This window comes from Delphinus delphis, chromosome 11 (assembly GCF_949987515.2).
Source record: "Delphinus delphis chromosome 11, mDelDel1.2, whole genome shotgun sequence".
NCBI classification, from domain to species: domain Eukaryota; kingdom Metazoa; phylum Chordata; class Mammalia; order Artiodactyla; family Delphinidae; genus Delphinus; species Delphinus delphis.
Window position 1 is genome coordinate 57,011,528 of NC_082693.1, and position 23,849 is coordinate 57,035,376.

Genomic DNA, 23,849 nt, shown 5'->3' on the forward strand with positions numbered 1-23,849 from the left:
AATGGGGGAATACCCCTCTGGGATTACTATCTTCCACCCAAGTTTCTTTGGTTTTAGATAGAAACCATATAGCCTCTTTTTGGTTTAATGAAAGACGCTAGACAAATGGGTTCTGTTCTTGACCTCACGAAACAGCACTTACTAGCTAAATATGCACCGTCTGGTAGGCACATTAGTAGAGCATCAAAACATGGCTTTATTTTAACTAAGCATTATAAAAATGTACAGATGTACAAATTTGCCTAGTATTTCATGGGGCTGTTGCTCTGTCTTCAACAATTAGATTGCATTGTAGCTGTAAGACCAGATTTGTGGCAGTGTGTGTCATTAACAATTTTTCTACCAAGCGCAAATAACCCACTACAGACTGAAAACAAAACAAAACAAAGCAAAACAAAAACAAAGTCACCTTTACATTTGGTCATATTGATATTCAACGTAAGACCGCATGTCACTAAGCAAATCATTCAAACTATAGTTGGGAGATACTTTCTAAACCCCGTGGTCGTAAGAACAAGAAATTGAATGATAGTGCAAGCCTATCTGTTCACTGTCCTCAAAATAGAACAGGACCCATCTTCTCGTGAATTTAAAAAGACACTGGAATGTTTTTATGGGAAAGCAGTTCAAAATAAGAAGTACTGATATAGTTATAGTGAATATCCATATCTCCTACTTCAACCCTTTCCCACCGGAATGTGAAAAGTGAATAAAGACAGCAACATTTTTCAAAAAGTTAACTTATATTAAAAATATTTTTATAAACAATTTTAATACTACAAAGTAGTATTGCAATACAAAGCAGTTCAAATATTAACTGTTCTTTAAACTGTTAAACTTTATTATAAATTAAAATTTCTTTACAAAAAAAATTGCACATAATATTTGACCACTCTTAGGTTCTGATGCACTGGCATTTGCAATAGTTTCTTTAATCTTCAAGTTAAACAGTCTCGGCAAGGAGTCCAGAACGTAGAAAGGGCAATAAACAACCCTGTTAGAGCATTCAAGTGCAACTAGCAGACTTGTGGCCATGGCAGTTACACTTTCCTTAAGATGGACTGCTTAAGTTTTAAATCCTGAAATGAAGAATCTCAAAAGGTTTAAAGAGGAAAAACTAAAAGGGACTGCCGGCTTTTTACTGTAAACACAGCCCTGGAAATTAAATCCCAAACAAGAATCTCTCAGGCATCAGAGAGTGTCAAGTGAATCAGGAATAGCACAACATAAAGGAAGGGGGAAAAGTAAAAAATAAAAACAAAAACAAAGCAAAATGAAAATAAATGTCAGTCACTTTGAGGAACTATACTTACGTACATGATGTTATGAGAATCTGGCAGGGCCTAGAAGCAGGCCAAACAGGAAGTTCATTTATCCAAGCGAAGAGGGTCATGTTCATTGCTTCCGGTTTTGAGGATAGGATATTGTAGGGGACTTGATATGATCAGTAATGCTTGTCTGCCTTACACAGACCTTAGCCAGGGATCAGCCTAATCTTGAAGGATCATTCAAATAATTTTTGGCAATTATTATAAGGACTTAGAACTGACTGCACCCAGTGTTCAGTGATTCTTGCTTTCTGTTTTGTAACTGTTTAAATTTAAGAGCTCATTTAGGCTGACTCCAATCTCTTGGCACTTGGAAACTAGTTTTCTCAGGTTATCAGTTTTACCTCCTTCTGACGCTTCAAACAAGAGTTGCTGTAAAAGACAGGGAAGCATAGAAGTAAGACTTAGCTAGACTTTGAGCATTACCACATCAATGGATATGGCACATGCAGAAAATTTATAGGAAAACTTCAAGATGAAATAAAAGATAAAAAGCATTACATCTTTCCACAGTGATGCACAAAGAGGTAACTTCTGTAAGGCTCTCTGATATAAACGGTGGACCTATAAGATAGATATATATACAATTCCATCAGGAAATGTGGTGGAAAACACCTTCATAATCCTAACTATTTGAATGGTACTTCATAATATAACAACATTCAAGACAACATGGTTATGCTGGATTTTGGAGTTTCCAAACATTTAGAGTTCTTAGGATGTTAACTTCTATGCTTTAATCCTTTTAAATTGAGAAGTCAACAAAAAGGGCAGAATAGCTATTTAAAAAAAAAAAAAAGCAACCCATCTGATAGTCAATCACGGCTTACCTCTCTTTGTCCCTTTAGAACAATCTCAGCAGCAATGGCTCTAAGAAAAAGAAAGGAATATAGAAAAGGGAAAAGAAAAATTTATATATCTTTGAACAAAATGAGATACTACCACTGGCAGAATACTGACTGTGGGAATCTGAGTACAAAACTTCCTGAAAGTAACAGGCTAAATTTCCAAGGAGGGTAACCTATAGTGAAAAGAAAAATTCAACAATTTTTATCAACTTTACAATAATAAAGCAGACCAGTGTTTTGAACATAAATAACGTTCATGAAAAATACTCATAATTACTAATAAAAAAAAATACTTGGCACTAACACCTTTAAAAGAAAGAAGACATCAGATTATAATAGGGGGAAACCCCGCATTTCAAAAGCGATAGTCTTAATATGTGTATAGCAGATCTGTTTGTTTGGTAACAGTATTGTTATCTATATGTTCTCCTTCAAGGAAAATTAAAACTATCCATTTTGCTTCTAGAGGCAATTGTTAATGAGCACGCCTTCACTCTTGGTATAAAACCTCAGCAAGTGCCAAAAACAAATCTAAATTAGAAGAGAGATCTCTCCGGGGGAAAAAATAGATGTCATTTCAGATTTACCTGTCTGGAGCAAACCTTATAAATAAAAGCAATAGCTATAAAAACATGTACATGATTGTTGCATTACATTTTCCAGGTGGCCAGGCATGTTGGGATATTATATGTAAACATCTTGGCTTGAAGTTTCAGAATCTGAACATTGCTTTCTTCCCATTCATGTTGAAGTAGCCTGTAAAGTACATTCAGGAAAATGAACAAAAGCATTGCAAGTATAGGGAACTTGAGCTCTATGAGCAGAATGTTTGATGAAGCATAATTTTTGGTCAGTTAAATTCTATCGAGGCTATTCAGCAAGTACTTGTAGAATGCCTCTTACAAAACTTACCCTGGGAAAGAAACATGCAAACTAGCAAAAGGTCTAGTCAAGACCCATACCATCTTCAACAAACTAAAATAAGGCTGATGTATTCCTATAGGATACTAAAGCATTCTCTCCAAATTACACTCCACATTCTCCCTCCCCGTAAATTTTCTAAAATAATGAATTGATATATTAGTGCAATTTCTTGGTATTTTTCTTTCTTTATTAAACACAGTATACTTAATTGTGAATGTTTCTTGAGCTAAAATGTAATAAGTACAGTGACTAATTATTAAGTTCTCTATTCTGAAAAAAAAAGGACAAGGATGACCTTAAGGAAATAAGAAGTATCAAAAGTAGAACTTTACCAACAAAACCAACAATTAAACTACCTATATTCCAAAATGCCTATCATTATAGAAACTACTCAAAACATCAGCACATTTTCTATTTCACATGTTTTATCAAAGGTGATGTTTTATAATACAAATTTCTATAATTAACTTTGGCAGATTAGCATGCTTATTACTAAGAATCTTTATTATAAAACGCTATGGTGTTATTTTGTTACTCTTATCACAGTCTTAAGCCTTTGAATTTTTTTCAATCTCTTGTATCATTTTCCTACATACATGCTAAGTGGAATGTAAATGCTCTAGAACACAAAGGGATATTTGATAACTATTTTAGGCATCTTATAATCCATAAAACAAGCTTAGAAACATAAGACACAACTGATGCAGTGGAAATGACAGCACAAGTAGAAGCCAAAGCTTTAGTATGCAGTGTACCTTTTTGAATCAAAAAGCACAATTCCTGAGGGTTGAAATGGGTTTTACTCTATCAGAGCAGAAAAACTACAAAGAAATGCTCTAAAAAAAATCTTGTAATTGAATGTATGAAATCCCTGGATAAGTGTTTCTCAAATGTGGTTTGAGGGCTCTAGCTCAGGAATCTGCATTTTAAATAACCATCCCAGGAGATTCTGATACATGCTAATATTTGAGAATGACTGACGTATATGAAAAGAAGTCATAGTAGGACTTCCCTGGTGGCGCCTGTCAATGCAGGGGAAACGGGTTCGAGCCCTGGTCCGGGAAGATCCCACATGCCACAGAGCAACAAAGTCCGTGCGCCACAGCTACTGAGCCTGCACTCTAGAGCCCGCGAGGCACAACTACTGAGCCCACGTGCCACAACTACTGAAGCCTGCGCACCTAGAGCCCGTGCTCCGCAACAGGAGAAGCCACCGCAATGAGAAGCCCGCACACCACAAGGAAGAGTAGCCCCCGATCGCCGCAACTAGAGAAACCCCACGCACAGCAATGACGACCCAATGCAGCCAAGAATAAATAAAAAATAAAATAAATTAATTAAAAAAAATAAGTCGAGACTTCCCTGGTGGCACAGTGGTTAAGAATCCACCTGCCAATGTAGGGGACGTGGGTTCGAGCCCTGGTCCGCGAAGATCCCACATGCGGCGGAGCAACTAAGCCCATGCGCCACAACTGTTGAGCCTGCACTCAAGAGCCCGCAAGCCACAACTACTGAGCCCGCGTGCCGCAACTACTGAAGCCCACGCGCCTAGAGCCTGTACTCCGCAACAAGAGAAGTCACCGCAATGAGAAGCCCGCGCACCGAAATTAAGAGTAGCCCCCACTCGCCGCAACTAGGGAAAGCCCGCGTGCAGCTTATCTCTTTAACACTTAAAAACCTCTTAAGTAACACTCCTTTGCTGCATAAAACATGCTTTGTGCTTATAATGCATGTACCATGGACAGATGGTATGTGCTTAGGGGACACAGGTGAACTTTACTTGAATTATATGCCCCCTTATAATCTGCAGTTTTCTGAAGTAACTAGTTCTCCACATTGACTTTTACACGAATAGTTACATATTGCTTAACAACTTTGAAATTAAAGTGGAAATGAGGCAATAGCCAAAGAGCAGACTATTAGCAAGTTTTCAAGAATAATTTTATATGAAGAGCCTATACAATTGAGCTAAGAATTTTATTTTTTCTTACCTCAGTGCAAGTCCAGAATTAGTTGGCATAATTGAGCAAAACCGTTCCAAGGTTTTGGAATGCTGGATCTTTGGAATACAGCTCAAATAAAAGAAAATAACCTGTGAAGGTTGGGGAGGTGGGGAAAGGAATACAACAAAATGTGAAATCCAGTTACCTATGTGTTTTAATGAGAAAACCAAAATGGTCTTTAAGACATGAATGTATAAATTATAACAATGTATGATGCTGTGAGTTACAGTTCCTACCATTAATTATATTAGTGACTTTCCAAATATGAATTAGGAAATATGGTCTAGTGATGAGAGCCATGGACTGAGAACACTGACAAGAAGCCAGGAGTCCGGGTTTTCATTCCTGAGTCTACCTTTACTTGCTGTATAGCTGGGCAAGTCATAGGGCTAATAATACCTGCCACATCTTGCTCATGGAATGCCCGTGTGTAAATGACTTAATGTCCATAAAGTAGTTTGAGATCCTGGGATAAAGAATGGCATAGAAGTACAAAGCATAATAATTGGTTATCCCGGTAACAACAAAACCACCCCACCAAAAAAATAAATAAATAAAACACAGAGATGTTTTAGTCTATACTGAGCTTTAGTAGCTTTTAGCTTACACGCACTGAATAAAAGGGGTCTCTGAAAATAAATCAATTTTTAAAAAACCCTTTGCTTCACTGCCTATAAGAAGATGACCTTATAAATATATCAATATCCAGACTCTACTCTTAAAATTCCAAACAGCATCTGATTTCAGCTTTCTTATGTCCTATGTATAGCTATATCTGCTTGACAAAATACTGATAAAAAGAGCAGCTATAACATGTAAGCACATTCTTACTTATTTTGAAGTTATAGAATTTTTCATTCAGTAAAATTTCCAATTACTCAAGCAAAACATTACTGACATTATTACAATTACTTCTTTTGATTTCTCTTCTTTAATACGTATTAAACCTTAACATCTCTTCACTTTTGCTTCAATGCTAAATTTTCTTAAATAGAAGATAATCAATATGCACATTTTATCTTAACTGAACTTTAAAGGGCTCTGTGCCTAGATTTTGAAGAGATAAATAGAAAACGTGGTCAAGAACAATAGTAAATGCTAGTAAAGTGGTCCTAGGAAAATCTCTCGATATTAAACAGGAGTTTTGCTATCATTTAAGTCCCCTACTTTTGTATAAATATCTAAAGAAAATAAGTTTTAAATTCTTACCCTATTATGAAATTCATAGTTGGACCAGTAATCAGCACTGCTAAAAGGAATGGGGTATCGGGCAGGGACTGTAACCAAACATCTATTCACTAAATCAGTAAAAAATCTGAATTCCTGGACTTTGTTTCTGGATCCAGCAGCTCTATTATTGGCAAAGACAAGATAACTGCCAAAACAAAAACATCATAATTTAGAATAATTAAGCCAATAATTCTCTAACAAGAAAGCTCATCAACCCTTCCCCAACCATATCCCCTTATTTCAAATCCCATTCTTATTAAGAGGAATTAAACTTACTCCAGCCAAATCTTCTGCACTATATCAGACTTCATGGCCACCCCTAACGCTGCCTCATATGCCTCCACTGTCTCTTTAATACTTGATTGAAGAGGATGACAAAGGCTGTTTAAAAAATGAAGGAAAACATTGTATGTCTACACCTCAATTCGATCAGGTAAAGGAATGACAAAGTATAAACATTACAGATATTATTACAATAGAATCCTTCTTTTGAGCTTTCTTTTTTTAATAACATATAAACCTTAGCATCCCTTAAATTTTGCTTCAATGACTTTAGCAACAGGTTAATTTTAACACAGTGTAATTCAGTAATAAATAACAGATGCAAGCCTAGTATGCAACATTTCTCTCCACAGTAGATAATGTCTCACCAGTATATCAGCCACAAATAAGGAACTTGGTGGTTAAACATTTCATCATCAAAATTTCCTTTACATAAACGGGCTGGAATGTCAAGTGGTCCTGGGATATTTAAGAGATACCTGAGGAAAAATATCATGTTTAAAATTATGCCTATGTACACATGGATTACTATTGCTTTTTTTTAAAAAAAAATCCTGTTTCAACTAAAACTTCCTTGTTTATACAGTAATGAGACTTTATTTTCATGTGTATACCATACCGCTTTGGTCACATCTCTAGCATCATATATTTATTATCTTATACTTACTTGAATAATTCTTCTTCTATAATGATTTTTAAAAATTTTATAGCCCAAATTAAACAAACCACCATAATCATCTAATGAAACCTAATTAAAAACAGAGAATAACAAATGAGACTACCAAGCATCTAAAATTTTCCCAAAAAATCTGTACTTTCTTGGAAAAAAAAATCTTTGAGTTATAAAACTTGATATCTGAAAACAATTTCTCTCTCACATACACACAAATACCACTCTACATTTAATTTTAGACATGATATAAAAGCGTATTCTATAACATATTGGCCCATAAGGCACTTGTCAAAAAGAGGTCTATGATCAAATAAGATTGAGAAATACTGCAAATTAAAGCCCCCTCTTAAAAAGCCACAAAACATATTAGGATATTAAAGGCTCTAAGAAGCCAATCAGTAAAAAAATCTATTTTACTTTGGTAATTCAGGTTTCCCCCCAATATATTTGAATCTGTGTGTATAACATTACTAGCATCTTCAGGAACAATGTTTTTAAAGGCAATACGTTGATTTCGACAATGACAACCTAGTATTAACTGTTCACAGTGAATTTAGCAATTATTTCAAGGAACTAAGTTTTAATGGATTAGAGAGGCTGTATGGCGGCTGGGGTGGGGGAGGTTGTGTGCTGGGGGCCGTAAGAAAGGGAAGAAATGGTACTTCTAGAAGGCAGATTATCATCCTGACTTGGCCGTAACTAGCTGTATTACCATGAGTTAATCACTTAACTTCTAAGAATATTGACTTTTCTCAACTGAAAACTGCAATAAGTAAGAAGAGATAACTTTAAATCTAATCTATATAAGACTATCCCTATGCCAACTTCAGTAAGGTGAATGAAATCCCCAAGTTAACTTTTATGGTTATCTACTAGTCTTCAAATTGATTTGAAACACACGAAAATTACTCCATCTCAATCTTTCTGTCTGTCCTTATACTAAATTTTACACATAAAATTTTCCAGTATAAAATTTATACTAAATGTTATATAGAAAGAAAAATGACAGACTCTAATTCTAAATAAATATTACAGTTCTACGTACTTTGCTTTACAATTTCTACTCAAGAAATAAAAAAGTATTTTGAACTTATGAAGAGCACTGACTTCTCCTATTAATAAGCTTCGGCTCTTTTATAAATTTTAAAAATTTCTATCAATACCAAGTTAAGTGTGGCAATGCTGAAAACTCTCTCACTTACTGCCATTCTCTTAATATTTGACTTTTGTATAAATATCTAAAAAATAGATAGGCTCTCATCTGTGCAAGCTTTCACCACATCTACCCAAAATAAGGACTTCAAATTGTCTAAATAAGCACAGGATACCTTTTCCTCATAATTCTTGGTGAATTATGAATTATAACTTTACACACAAAAAATAATAAAGCAAGATGACTTAGCAAATAATGAGAAGATTATTTGGAGTAGCCCACTTTCACATTTTTATTGTCACTTATTTATTCTGCTTCATTAAGCTGACATCAAGAAGATCTGAAGATCTTTGACCATGGCACAAACTGGCAGCATCTTCTTCAAAGCTAAAGCAATTACCTCCATGCTGAAGGGAAGATCAGAACCAGCAAGTCTTTAAAAGTCTGGTTCAGCCTTGAATTTATCCTGTGCTTAAGTCTGAGATGTTAAAGCAATCTAATTTAAACAGGGAGAAAGTCAGCATGGGGAAGCTAAACAATCTCTAAATTTCTCATACAATAGTTTAATTTTTCTCTATTAATTTGCATTTCAAATTATTCTTTTGTAATTAATTATAAGATGTTAATCTATATGTAGCAAAGCAGAAAGACTTTCAGGAAGAGTACTAACATCACTATGTCAATAAACTGGCTATCTACCGTAAGAGGACAGATGTAAAGACTCAAGTCTGGTAAAGAATGGTGACCCCAAACTTTTTGCCATATCTCAAATAAAACTGCCATGTTCACAAAATATTCTAGGGTGGATAGACCACTGACTTAACAAAATGTGGGTTAGTTTTGAAAATATTTTTTTATATAACACTGCTATACTGTGGGTGGGTGCAGGGAGGGAGCACCTAAGAAAAGAAAAATATATGCAAACATTAGACTTGCATATATAAATCTAAGACTCTATCTTCACTTAGTATTTTCCACAAGAATATTTTTTTAGGAGATATCCAGCTTAGACCTATCTTCTCTCAGTTCTTCCTAATATACAATAAAAAAGTATGTCATGACAAATATCTTCCTTTTGATTTTGTTTTACTTAGGATCAGCAAACTACACCTACCTTCATAAATAAACTTTTATTGGAACACAGCCATGCCTATTCATTTATATACTGTCTATGGCTGCTTTCTTCCTACAAAAGCAAGGTTGACTAGTAGTGACAGGCCATATGGCTTGCAAGCCTAAAATATTTACTATCTGGCCCTTAAGGAAAAAAGTTCGCTGATCCCCACAGAGAGATGAGGAAGAAGGAAAGAGAACGTTAAAAGCCTCCAAAAAACCCCCACTCTTTAGGATCTGAACAAGAACTCACAGGGAAGCAAATAAAGGTAGTAAATACAGAACTCTATATAAGCTACTGAGAAAGTGATGGTTGAGAAAAGAATTCTCCAAAGTTTCTTATTCAACAACTTTCAGAAGTTAAAGCGGTTCTCTTTAGAATTTTTTTTTTAAAAAGGCATATTATTTACATTCACTTTAAAATCACCAATCCAATAAATTAAAACTCATTTTTTCGAAAATCACTGAGATTGTCTCAGGATAATTTGTTGCTACAGTATTAATTGCTAAAATTAACAATGACAGTAATTAAAAGAAGCATGAATCACCATGGTGTTAACATAAATTTAGTGTTCTTAATCCAAAGAATGCAAAACATTTTACATCTTGTGTCTATTTTTATTAAATTCTACTGCCCTTATAACAATTCTGTAAGAGGGTATTCAAGTGTCCTAAAAAAAAAAAATCAGTCTAAAGTATAATCAATCCACCAAGAAACTGGTAATCTTTCCACTGAGCTACACTATTTCTCATTCCTCTACAAATCAAGAGTTCTACAAACTTACCGAAACAGATCCAAGTTACTATACTTCTCAAACCCAGGTTTAAAGAAGGATGCGATAAATTTCCGCAAAAATGGAAGAAGATTATCTCCTCGATTCTATTTTTAAAAGAAAGAGGAGGGATACACATTAGGCTTACAATGCTTAATTAAAATCTTTCAAGGGAGGAAAAGCCCTCCCCCGCCCCCTCAACCACTGATTAGATTAGGTTTTTTGAGTAGGTGGAGGTAGAGATGACTTTTGTATTCTGATCTCCAAATTGAACTAAACATTAAACAGTTTAACACCCAATATACCACAAGCTCAAGTTTCACTCACCAATTTCACCAATTAGCCATTAAGCTCTATTTACATGTTTGGCACTGTGCTAAGTGTTGGGAGTAGGGGAGCTCTAAATCAGAATAAGACATGGTCCCTGCCCTCTGGGAGTTCTTAGAGTAGTATACAAAGTAGTTATAAGCAAAATTACAATGTAATGTAATTAAGTGCAATGGTAGAACTATGCATGAGGTATTATGGCAGAAAGAGAAGGAATACCTAACAGTATTGCAAAGGGCAAAAGGATCAGTAAAAGCATCCCAGAGAGGCTGATGCCTGAAACATCTTAAAGGATGAATAAACGTGAAACATAAAAATATCATATTTAAGAATTATGACTTTTTTTTTTTACCTGCGAGATGAAGAATTTGCACGTATGATAAAAAACCTCTGCATTCTGAAGATTTTTTTCAAATGCAGTAAGCCACACTGCCCTAGCTTTGTCGTGCTGATTTGTTTCCAAATATAAAGCAACAAGGGATTCCAACAACTGGCAGTTCATGGGACATGATTCCAATAAATATTTACAAAGCTTCACTGCAGCCTCATACCTTCACAAGAAAAACACACATTTAAACACATGAAAAAATCAATTTTTAATATGAGGTTAACTGCTTGTCAATTAAGTTTTACCTCTCAAGAAGCTGGTGCAGAACAATCATGTTTGTGTAAAGTGGAACACAAGCCTCTACTCTTTCCTCAACAGTAAGGCTCTCATCTGTGCAAGCTTTCACCGCATCTATCCAAAAACACCACAATAACATGAATCAAACATAAAATGAATTATCTGACTGTGTTATTTAAACTCTAAGGTAGCCTATTCTTTTGTTTGACTACATCTTATTCACCTTTACTAAACTCCTGGTTTTCACCCAAAGGAGGTATTTCAGGTATCTCCAAACTCCTAAAATTAAATCTTTCACCCTCACTTTCCTGTTAAGAATAAAACACCCAATATGAGCTCTTGCATCTTTGCATTTATACTAAATTCCTGAAAAATTATGTCAAAGAAATTAAAGAATGAATTATCTTTTCATCTTTCTCCGACCCACTTCAAGAGGCCTTGCTCTGCTGATCTACAGCCATTTAAACGTCTCCCCCTAAACTTGATCTTTTCCTTACTCCTTCAAAACACTTTTCCCTTTGTAAAGAGTCCTTTACTCGATCTTGCTACTTCTTAGAGAAAAGTCCTCCACTGTTTCACTTTGCCCAACTGTCACCATTTCCTCCTTGCCCAAGGTGGTATGACTTCCCAGAACTGCTGAGTTTAAAAATGAATGTCATTCTGAAACAGCACTTTTGAAGTTCACTTATAAGGATCCTATCTAAACAAATCTATCTCTACATTCATTTTATCTGATTAGCATTTGATAATGTTCTTCCTCTTCTTTTTAATTTCTTCTTGCCTCTGCTTCCAAGAGATTGTTTATATTTTCTCTTGGTCTCATTCACTGACTCAATCTCCCTTTTACCCCTTACAGCTACACTTTAAAATCTCCATTTCCTCAAAGAAAGTATCTCATAGCTTCAGCTGGTGAATAACTTACTGGGAGTGCACATTAAAAACTGTAAAGCACTATATAATACAATAATTTCTATGTTGATAACTTTCAAATCCATTTCTCTATCCATAATTGTCCATTTAAGGTGCACTTCCTTATTTCCTTCTGCCAACAAGCATTTCCACTTGGGTGACCAATTATCATTCATAAATACCACTCCTACTACCAAAATCAGTCTTCCCAATTCACCAGTTTTCTATTAGTACCCTTACCTTTTCCTGGTCTCAAAACCCTGAAATCATCTTTGACTATTTTTTCTCTTCTTCCCTGACATTTAATCTGTCCCTAATCTCTATATGGTAACTTAAAATGTCTCCAATAAATACTCTCTCTTTCCCAGGTTACTTTTTTTAATGCCTCAGTTATGGCTGTCAGCTTCTGGTTGGTTTTCCTACCTTTGGTATCATTTCTCTCCAGCATATTCTTTCTTTCTTAAAGAATTTCTATTGTCATCAAGCCTACCATACTTAAAAGTTCTTGAAAATCTGGTATCATTTCCACTTATCAAGCTTAATTCCTACTGTTCTCCAGCACAAAAAGTCTCACTTTGATAAGGACTCTCCCTTCTTCTAAGCTCCCTTTAAATCCATTGCACCAATTCCTATCTACTTGTTGCTTTTTGTTTACTTAGCTCCCCTAATAGGAATGTCCTTTTACTTCCTTTCTTCCCTAGTTTATTCAATGAACATTTACTAAGCGCTCAGTACACTGCCAGACATTATAGGCCCTTGAGAAATATAAAAATAAGACAAGAGTCCCATCTTTGAGGAGGAGGTCCACCATGTCAGTCACATTATAGGCAAGCTTCAAAGTCTAGCTCCAAGTCCTAATTTGTCTGTGAAGACATACTTGATCATGCCAACCTGCAATAATCTCTTTCCTTCAGGTTTATGGCCTGTACCATGTAATTCTCTAAATCACAGATCCCAGTCTCTTCTCTAAGCACAGAATTTAGACTATATACTAATAGACAGTTATGTGGCCTCATATGTTTATTAATTATGTCAGATGTATAGATTTTATCTTCTGACTAGGCTATATACTTATTAGAAGGGAACAGGCTTTATATCTTATATATGTTCCAAAGCAGATACCTCGGTTAGTACATAGAGGAATCAAACTCACTGACTGATGGAAAAAATATTAATTACTTGAAACAATAAGATATTATCTTTTAACTTTCACCTTGATAGATTGCTTTACAAAATTTACCTGGTTCTATGATTCAATCAACTCATTAAACCTATGTAAATATGCTATATTATGTACATATTTAGCTGATATCCTTTGCCATAATCAGAAAAACGTAGCTTTCATAGATGCCAATGCCCATCTTATCTGATTCAATCCTTAATTTTTTAAGCATTTATATAATAAAGTGTAAAACTTGCAATACATAAATTTGTTTCATTTAATTTTGAAGAATCATAATAAGCAATAAGTTGATGTTCTAAATAATTTATAAACATTTATACTTACCTTCAAATACTGCTAACAACATGTCAGGATTAGTCTTTACATCTTGAACTGCTTGCCACGGCATTAGAAATGGTTCTATATTAACAATTCTTGAAGGATTGGCATTAGACGGATCATAAAATTTTGAAGGGAGAACGTTGAATTCAATAAGATGTATGTAGGCCAGCCATGCCAAACATCGATCACTTGTTTTAAGGTATTCAGCTACTATTCCATCATTAGCCAATTTCAATGCATTCTAGGTAAAATGGAAAAATAATCTGAAGGTGTTTTTAAAAATATTCCTAATAAGATTCAACTGTGAAGGCAAAGAAGATTAAAAGTGTTTTATTTCTTTGGCATGGTTCTTAAATACCTAAGTCAAAATTCTGATACTCACCAATTTTTTGAATGGAGAAACTCTTTAGAGATATCAATACCAGATTAACATAATTTTTACTATGCTACGGTTTATGACATAATTAATGAAAAGGTTAAATTTATTTGTATATTTTAAGTATTTTGAGATTCAAAATCTAATAAGATAAAGAGAAAAGAGTAAAAATAAACAAAAAACCTCACCACACCCATATAGAAGATTTCCACTATGGACTAATTTTTTCCCTTTATGGTTTGAATATTGAAGTTTATTCTGGTGGGTACTCAGCAAATATTATTTTCATTTAAACCTCATAAACACTCTAAATAAGATATTATCCCTACTAAATAAGCAAAGGAGGAAACAGCTGTAAACTTACCCAAATTCACACAACTTACCAGTAAGTGGCAAAGATTCAAATCTAAAGCCTGTGTCCTTATCTTTCAACAATGCTACCTGTACTGTTTTAAACCTTTAAAAAATTCTCTACAGAATGTCATTAAATGCTATAATAAATGTTTACCTGTAAAACTGCAAGTGCACTTTGGCATCTTCCAGTAAATATGTGTAGCTGAACTCTAAACAAAAGAGCCTCTAAAAGCTGAAAGGACAGAATATCTGATGCTTCCCGCTTGGCTGCTCCCATCAGGAACTCCACCATTCTCTCACATACGTAATCCTTTTCTTCAAAGGTGCTTTCTAGGTGCAGAAACTGCCCAAATGGATTTCATATGATTACTCCTGCTTCATAAGAATATCTAAAACTACAGATTTTTCACATTTCATTAAGAAACTATCACATATTAAAAATTCAATTTCTATAAAAAGGATAATTACAAATATGTATAAACCCATTGTACAGTACTATAACCTAGATTTCCCCTTCTACCACAAGTTGGAAAGTGGAATCAGATGAAAACTAAAACAATACAGATACACTCTCAGAATTATCACTAAAGCAATTTCACGTCTCCTTTCCTTGAATCAATAAATGGCAGCAAGACCATGATGGATCTCCAAAAGCTCACGTTTATGATCACATACAATCTGAATTGCTCAGGTGTGTGACTGTATAAAAATTTTGAGAATAGCATTCATATAAGAAATATGTGACAAAATAATTAAAAGATTTAATCTTTTAAAGAAATTAAAAGGTCCTTTAAAGACCAAACAACTTAAGGAAAAACATCACACCCTATAATTTGTGGTGATCAATAGCATTAACTTTGGTACAAGGCTGCAGGTTAAAAGCCAAGCATTTTTCATTGTCTAAATCTATTCAGTGAGTTAGGAGAGTAACAAAGTGGCAAGTTCATTCATTAAGGGATACTATGTTATCCAAATCTGTCTGTTCTGAATTTCAGTTAGCAAGTAAATGACAGATCTGATAGTAACAGTTTATATGAAAGTTTATCTGAATCTAATAATTCCTGAGTTCAGCTGGTAAAAGTTCACATATTAATGAATATTTATTTTATAAGTGAATTAATCATAATTTTAAGTTTAAGCCTGGGTAAGAAACACCCCATTTTCTCAGAGAATGAGGAAAAACCCACTTTTTCACCAAATCTTTTAAACTTAGCAAGGTTCGATATTAGTATGATTTACAGATAAAGTTTTTTCCATAAGTAACAAGGGCATATAATAAAAAGACCAAATTATTTCCTAGCTTTCATGAAAATGTTATATAAGCATAAAAAGAATATTATTAAATTATTTTCAGGTGCTCAGCAAAAAATTCATTTAACTTTGCCCAAACCAAAACTGCTTAAGAATAGGTTAGTGTAAAATGTTTTAAAATGTTTGTTTCCTCATTACCAATAAAGTAAACAACAACAAAAATCACCTCTTCACTAAATACTGTCTTGTTTAGTCTAAGTTAATCCTGACCCAGAGAAGTGGCTTTGAGGTTACTGGACAGTGAAAGTAAGGTTATTATTATATCTATATGCAGACAAAACATATGATCTATTAACCTACACATCAATATTTAAGATAACCTAAAGAATTATTGATAACAAACACACACACAACTTTATCTTTTCTACTCACAGTCCAAAAACTTTGATAATCAGGAGCATATTCAACAGCTGTTTCACACATTTCCTGCACCTCCTCCTTGGTTCCTCTTTTTGAGAACAATCTGAGGTAATGACACCAAATTTCTGGATTGTCTTTGTTGTTTTCCAAAGCTCGAGCCAGAACATTTAAAGCAGAATCCAAGGACTCGGAACATAGCCTACATGTTTGAAAGAAAAAGCAGGACCATTTTTTTTAACACTTGAAGATACTTTTTAAATCAGTCTAGTTCTAATAAGTCAACTTTTTAATTCCATTTTCTATTAGAACCTACCAAGAAGTTAGAATCACCAATGACAAAGGGAGGTAGATTAAGATTTTAAATCACATCCATCCAAAACAGGTCCCGATTTCCCACTGACCCAACAATTCCCTTTTAAGTGGATGTTCAATGCGCATTTACCAGATAAAAACACAGTGTTATAAAACCACTAGATTATCAACTTCAAATGTGCTTTATGTCCATATTCAGCAATACCTTTTATGATTTCCACTGGTCTGGGAATGGGAAAAGTTAAACAATTCTCCCTCAAGGCCAGCTACTACTAGCACAAAATAATCAAAGCTTTCAATATAATAGTTCTTTTCAACAGTCAAGGGCTCACTATCTCTTGGAGGAGAAAACTCTCTCTCATGATCCTATTCATAAAATAATGTACAGTTTTTTGGCCTTCACTCAGTAAATGAGTCAGAAAAGAAAACATTGTAACTTATCCTATCAACATGAAAATGACACACAAGGTAAGTTAAATAAGCACCATATTCAGGTATGTGTGATGTACTAGCATTCTGCAGTGCTACCTTAAAAAAGTTTTTATACCAAGTTTTAAGACAAAGCAGCCTGTTTAAAAAAAAAACAAAAACACCTTACTATTGTAATTCTAAAATTACAGTAATAAATATTACTCCTGGTAATAAGAGATTATTCCTGGCAATCCTATCAACAAGTAGGAGTCAAAAAACACAATTATTTAATAGGAGCTGTCATTTTTGAGATAAATTACTATTTATCTTATTTGAATACACATAATATAACACCACACACAGAAAAAAGTCAATTTACCAGAATTTAGAGTTTCTTAGACAAGCTTTAAATCTCCAAATTAAAATTAACATAAAATTTAACCTGTTCCACTGTGTCTTTATCACAATTTTATTGAGACCATGACTACCTGACGTATTAAAAAATCCAATGATTAATTCTTGGACCACTCAGAATTTACTGTTTTAACTGACACTACTTTGAAATAAGAGCCTACTTAAGTTAAAAACTGTAGCTAATTTATTACCCATACACTAAGCCAAGCACAGAACTCAAGATCTAATCTTAAACTTTTTCTAATAGCTTTAAAACAATTAAGTGCTTTTGGCTTTGTCAAAAAAACAAAGACTCCATTGATAGTAGCAAGGAAACCTGATTACCAGAGATGAAATAAACTTCAAACATAAAAATATAAATGTGCACCAGTTTACACAAAGATAGAAGGGGACGTACCCCTCATTTTGATTCAAGTACTTGTATGCAAGCTTGAGCCAAAGTTGTACATGAGAAGGATTTTCAAGCACACTTGCTTCTAAATTAGCAATGTCATCAGTCTCATTTGTAAAGTATCTGACATCATCTGGAGTGACAACTGTATCCAAAGCTGGAACATTTATTCGGTTCTCTGGCTGGAAGACTATAAGAAAAAGCACTATTAGCTTCACAATTTCTCTAAATCCACAAACCCAAGAAAAAACGATTGGCCTTATCTTTAAAATAATATAAAAATCTAAAGCTCATAGCTTTAAGGTAGAGCAATCATATAGTTTATTCTCCAAACCAGGACACTTCTAAGAGTAAAAAGGGATGTTAATACAAATTACACCAGGATGACAGGTATAAACTAGGACTCTGCTGGGCAAACCAGAAGTATGATCTCTCTACTCTAAGCGTAAATGACATCAACTGATAATTCACATTCATTAAGTTTTAAGAGAAAGTTATAATAATTTATGAAAATGATTTATTCCATATTCCACTACATCTAAATTAGAGAAAAAGTGTTAATGTAAATAAGTACAGGAGAGCATATTTGCTAATCCACAAATAGTAGGCAATTAAATTATGCAAACTTGAGAATATAATGTAAGATGTACTCGACAATAAGGCACTCATTTATACATTTCTTTGTTCACTCATTTAATTCATTCATTCTGTGAGCCTACTGCATGTCAGAAAACAAAGACTCAAAGATAAAACAAAACAGAACTCCTGCTCTCAAGAAGGACACAGGCCAGGCAGTAGTTCTCAAATGGAAGCAGCACTGCTCCCCTCTCCCCACTCAAGTAATATTTAAAGCTGTCACATTTACTAAAGAGTGATCCATGCATTTACTGGGCAGGGGTCATGAAAACAAAACACCCTGCAATATAAGGCACAGTCTTGCCCAAGGAAGAACTAATTGCCTTAAACGCCAAGCAGCATCACTTTTTTGAAAACAGAAACTTTTAAAAGGCTAGTAGATTACACCAAAAGATTAGCAAAGTGTTAGCAAAGTGTAACACGACAATTTAATGATTCTGGATCTTAAATTACTTCTTACCATACTTAATAGGTCCTGTAGACTGTTCTTCATCACTACTGAAATTATTCTCTGAAATAGGTTTTCTCCAAAACTTTGGCTTCCACTTTCTTTTATCTTTGTAGGTTGTAAATGGAGGTGCTAAAGTAGACAGGAGAAGACTGCTGGTTAACAGAACTAGTCTTTTATAGTTTTGAAGGATACCCAAATAGTACTCAAAAAGAGCTGAATTTATTCTATCATGTTACTCAGACATGGTATATATATATTTCTACATAATGCCAAAAAAATTGTTCTCATAAACTCTAAGGTCCTTTTGTGCGAGAGAAAGATACATATACTCACTATGGCCTTTACTTTCATTGACATTGCTCACAAGGAGAACAGCCATCTGGTCCATTGACATTCGATCTTTGTTTACTCCAAAAAGTTTCTCAACATATTTTTCTGAAATTAGAGCAATGCTATCTTCATAAAAAGTATAAAAAATATGGATTACAGAGATGAGGCTAATTAAAGAGTATGAAGTAAAGAATACTTTAAAAATTAAAGGTACTAGTCAAAAACACCTATGGCCTTCTAAAGGGCAGGGTCTACATTATCTTAACTACTACAGCAAATCCTACCATATCATGCACCCCAATGTGGACTGAAAAAAAGTATTTCCTAAAACAACCTAAGCAAGTGAAAATTAAAGTCCCTAATTAGGAATGACTAAATAGATTCAGTGATGTCACAATCACTCTGAGTTGTGATAATACTGAATTTAACAAACACTAATTCCCCTACTTCGAAAAGACTTGTAGTTTAAGGTTTAATATTTGGCACTCAATCTGGGGAAAAGCTTAACAACATTTATTCACAATGTCTGGCAGTAATCTATGCTTTCTACAGTGTCAAAGTGTATAAAGTCCTTTTTTATTTCATTGTAGAATCTGAAACTATAGTCACCTCAACTTCTAATCCCCCTCTATTTTTGAAAATAGTAAATTAAATAGGGTCTATTTTTAAATCACTGGTAATATTTCTATACTATGTTAACATATTCTTCTAAATAAAGTGAAATATTTAGATAAGCTCCGTCAAAAGAACTGTCTGCAATAATGGAAATGTCTTACATCTGCACTGTCTTACCGGTAAGCACTTACCAATACTGAGCTCAATAGTGCCTACTGAGCACCTGAAATGTGGCTAGTGTGACTGAGGAAGCCAAATTTTTATTTTAATTAACTCAGATTTAAATAGCAACACATGGCTAGTGACTACTGTACTGGACAGAGCAGATCTAGATAAAGTGTCATAGATGAATGTATTGAATTATTATGGCTATTTAAAGATGTCAACAACTGAATATAAAACTTTTAAATTGCCTAAATTCAATTTTCACTTGGGAAACAAGAGGTCTTTAAAACCTGCTGCAGCAGCAATTTCTTCATCAGTGCTTGTCTCTGAACAACCAATCAAAGACAGATTATATGACAGAATGTCCTGGAATAGCTGTTTTCGGCTAAGCGTATAGTCTTGTGTATGCTGCCTAAAATAAAATAACAACACAGAAAAGATAATCATGTATATATCAAAGCTACATAACCAAGACTGCCTTTTAAATTATAAAATGTTAACAAATAAAAACTACTCACCACTGACAATCATCATCATTACATGTTCCTGTTAAATCAAAACGGCAGAAACACTGATCTGGTTCGATCATATTACTATATGATACTGAGCTTAGGGGAAGTTTTTCCTTGGTTCGATAGTATGGACTAAATCTAAGAAGAGAGGTAGAGAGGCACATTACGATGCTCCATAAACATTCCTCAGATATTTTTTCATTTTTTCTTTCTCAATTAAAGTTTCTATACTTTGAGCTTACTATTTATCTAATTACTTAATGCCAAAATTAACTCTAGAAAACAACCAGAATATCAAGTCATAGGGACAAACTACTTTTATACCCAGACATAAAATATCTGAAATAGAAAACAAAGAACAACAATATCCTGTATTCTAAACGTAGTGTTTTCCTACCACATAATAAAGTGGTGTATAACACTGGTATTTCTTCCACACATTACCAGCCAACCAAAAAACTAGAGAAAAAGTCTATACTACCTGGTAGGTGTTGTACGATTTTACGATTAAATCATACCAATTTAATAGTCTCACAGCTTCTAAAGAGTCTTTAAAAAAAAGAGACAACCTCCCAAAGTTAATCATTGGAAAGTGTCAAATCAATTTTATAAAAGCTAGCCAATGCATTCCTTAGAATAACAATAAAATTAAAAAGCAAAAATTTTAAATTCTCATAAGACTCCAGTTATTTTTCCTAAAATCCTTAATAGATATAGTAATTCAGAATTCTCCACAATTTCACCAGTAGCCAGAAATTAGGATTTGATAAGAATTAGTAAACCCAAGTGTGAGTTAAATCTTAATTCCTATTTGGTTCAAGTTTGACAACAAGGCACTTAAATTTTTATATTCCCTAAAAGGACAAGTTCATTTCTGAGCAGCCATGATTCAATTTTTTTTCATGGTCATCACACATTCCAGATTAAGATATCATTAAGAACAAGGAGCAATCCTGAACCTCAAGTTTACTGAATCTTTCTTCTATACCTGTAAGACTTAAAAACTAAAAGGGGACTATGGTAGGGTCTAAATGGATATGGCTTCACTTCTGTTGTTTTACTCTGTCCTGTCACGAAATCCACATCCACAGAAATCTCCTGCAAAAGAAAAGAGAAATTTCATAAAATAAAGGCTAGGGTGAATTCTAGATTTTATAAAGAATATGAAATGTTCAGTTACCTGACCATGCAAAACCTTGTCTGTAATGCCTGTGGTAGTTTTTAAAATCAGTTGTTTTAAGCTATCAGCTTTTGAATATAATTTCTGCAATTCACCAATTTTTAACCCTAGAAAAAGTTCTGGTTTCTCTACTGCATTCTTAGTAGGTTTGTTTATACATTCTTTGTTAGGTGTATCAGTGTGCTTAAGGTTAGGTTTAGTAAAAGAATTGGATTCTAAGAAGGATCTTCTTCTTTCTCTGTTTGACCCAGACAAAATCTCATCATCAACATCATTTTCCTCAGTGTCCAGACTTAATTTATCTTGAGTCAGATCGTGAAGTGAGGGTTGAGGCAAAGAAAATTCAGGTTCCTCTTCCACAAGTGGACCAATATTTTGCTGTTCCTTTGCTTTAAGGGCCCTGGCTTCTTTTAGTTTCTGAATTTTCAGGGCATATTCATATTCTAGCTTTTGCAATCGTCTTTTTTCCATAGCAATTAGTTCTGCTGAATGCTTTCTTGGACTTGATATTGGAGAATTGTCCAGTCTCATCATTTTGTTAGGCTGGGGGGAAAAAATGATATCAATATTTTATACTGTTATGACTTTATAAACAATTTTTGGTAAGATAATTGTGCTATCCCTACAATACAATGCCAACATTATAAAACTAAGTCAATAATGAGACTAAAACAGTTTTACAAAAGCCTCCAACAGATTTGCTAGTTAATCTATGAGGTACCAAAAACAAACAAAACAAGTCAAAATAAACAAACAAAAAAAAGTTTCCAAATATGTGGGTACCATTTAAAAACAAAACTGTAATCTTGGGCTTCCCTGGTGGCGCAGTGGTTGAGAGTCCGCCTGCCGATGCAGGGGACACGGGTTCGTGCCCCGGTCCAGGAAGATCCCACGTGCCGCAGAGCAGCTGGGCCCGTGAGCCATGGCCGCGGGGCCTGCGCGTCCAGAGCCTGTGCTCCGCAACGGGAGAGGCCACAACAGTGAGAGGCCCACATACCGCAAAAAACAAAAACAAAAACAAAAACAAAACAAAACAAAAAAAACCTTTAATCTTATTCTCTTTAAATCTGCAGGGAAAAGCTTGAACTTTTTATGCATCTCTTACCCTCAAAAGAATAATTAAAACCTTCTCCTTTTCAAACATTAAATATTTCTACAAACAACTTACTCCAAGGTGATCTTGTTCCAGTTTACGTTTTCCTATTTCTTTACTAGCCACTGCTTTTGCACGAGCAAGTTCTTCTCCATACTTCAGAGTCAAAGCTTTCTTAACTGTAACACGTTGTTGAACTCTGTGAATCTGAAATATAGGGTAATTCTGAGTATGTAAATCTTAGGAGAGGAAATACCTTCTTAAACATAATTTCTTTACGGTATTCAAATGGAAATTAAAAATATGCTAATATTACATCTCAGTGGAGAACAATGTATAGGTTACACATTTTGATGGCTTTGGTTTATGGTTTTATTAAAAATTTGGCCCATAAAAACGTGTAGTAAACATGGGACTACAATATTTGAATTTAAGAAAAGAACATTACTTGTTCCTGAAGCTTCTTCAAAAACATTCTGTTGACACTGAGAATTTTCTCTGTTGCCTGAAGCTGCTCTGTAAGTTTTGTAATTTTTGTTTCAGCATTTCGAACAGATTCTTTCTTCTTAGCTTCTTGCTGTACTAGATTCTTTAAAACAGATTCATCTTTCATCAAGAGAATCCTAATTGGGAAATAACAAAAGTCTTATGAACGTTTTTCTAAACTAGTGGACTGACACCATCAGAATAAAAAACTTACGAAGTAATAGCTCATTTTTAAAAATATGTTTATGATACACAGAGGTGAATATTTAGAAGAATAAAATAAGTATTCAGATAGACACTGTTAAATTTTATGAAAGCAAATATGGGTTGGCCGTTTTTTTTTTTTGGCAGCACCACGCGGCTTGCGGGATCTTAGTTCCCCGACCAGATACTGAACCCAGGCCCTCAGCAATGAAAGTGCAGAGTCCTAACCACTGGACCACCAGAGAATTCCCTGGGTCGGATCTTTAAAAAAACAAAACAAAACATGCGTCTGAGTAATGTGAATTACAGTTGAAAAGCTATTAATAGTAACCTTCAATGTAGCCCTAAATAACTCCTGAAAAATGAGGACTTAAGAGGGCTTCCCTGGTGGCACAGTGGTTAAGAATCCGCCTGCCAATGCAGGGGTCACAGGTTCAAGCTCTGGTCCAGGAAGATCCCAAAGGCCGTGGAGCAACCAAGCCCGTGCACCACAACTACTGAGCCTGCACTATAGAGCCCATAAGCCACAACTACTGAAGCCCATGTGCCGCAACTA

The 23,849-nt window shown here is 34.4% G+C and overlaps 1 protein-coding gene across 2 annotated transcripts in view; it reads right to left on the bottom strand.

Moving 5' to 3' along the window:
- Window positions 1-752: 752 nt before the first annotated feature.
- Window positions 753-23,849, bottom strand: part of ZFC3H1 (zinc finger C3H1-type containing) — a 49,380-nt gene continuing 26,283 nt past the window's right edge. For both annotated transcript variants that reach the window (XM_060025245.1, XM_060025244.1), the window contains exons 13-35: window positions 23,052-23,226; window positions 22,679-22,810; window positions 21,511-22,053; window positions 21,319-21,428; window positions 20,337-20,468; window positions 20,109-20,230; window positions 19,042-19,143; window positions 18,718-18,837; window positions 17,628-17,811; window positions 16,106-16,292; window positions 14,577-14,765; window positions 13,696-13,933; window positions 11,288-11,393; window positions 11,007-11,205; window positions 10,340-10,434; window positions 6,984-7,094; window positions 6,610-6,714; window positions 6,313-6,478; window positions 5,092-5,192; window positions 2,831-2,932; window positions 2,159-2,198; window positions 1,830-1,892; window positions 753-1,700 (exon numbers count right to left, since the gene is read on the bottom strand). In XM_060025245.1, the coding sequence (XP_059881228.1) occupies window positions 1,563-1,700; window positions 1,830-1,892; window positions 2,159-2,198; window positions 2,831-2,932; window positions 5,092-5,192; window positions 6,313-6,478; window positions 6,610-6,714; window positions 6,984-7,094; window positions 10,340-10,434; window positions 11,007-11,205; window positions 11,288-11,393; window positions 13,696-13,933; window positions 14,577-14,765; window positions 16,106-16,292; window positions 17,628-17,811; window positions 18,718-18,837; window positions 19,042-19,143; window positions 20,109-20,230; window positions 20,337-20,468; window positions 21,319-21,428; window positions 21,511-22,053; window positions 22,679-22,810; window positions 23,052-23,226 (3,460 nt within the window). In that variant the 3' untranslated portion in view covers window positions 753-1,562. The remainder of the gene's footprint in view (window positions 1,701-1,829; window positions 1,893-2,158; window positions 2,199-2,830; window positions 2,933-5,091; window positions 5,193-6,312; window positions 6,479-6,609; window positions 6,715-6,983; window positions 7,095-10,339; window positions 10,435-11,006; window positions 11,206-11,287; window positions 11,394-13,695; window positions 13,934-14,576; window positions 14,766-16,105; window positions 16,293-17,627; window positions 17,812-18,717; window positions 18,838-19,041; window positions 19,144-20,108; window positions 20,231-20,336; window positions 20,469-21,318; window positions 21,429-21,510; window positions 22,054-22,678; window positions 22,811-23,051; window positions 23,227-23,849) is intronic.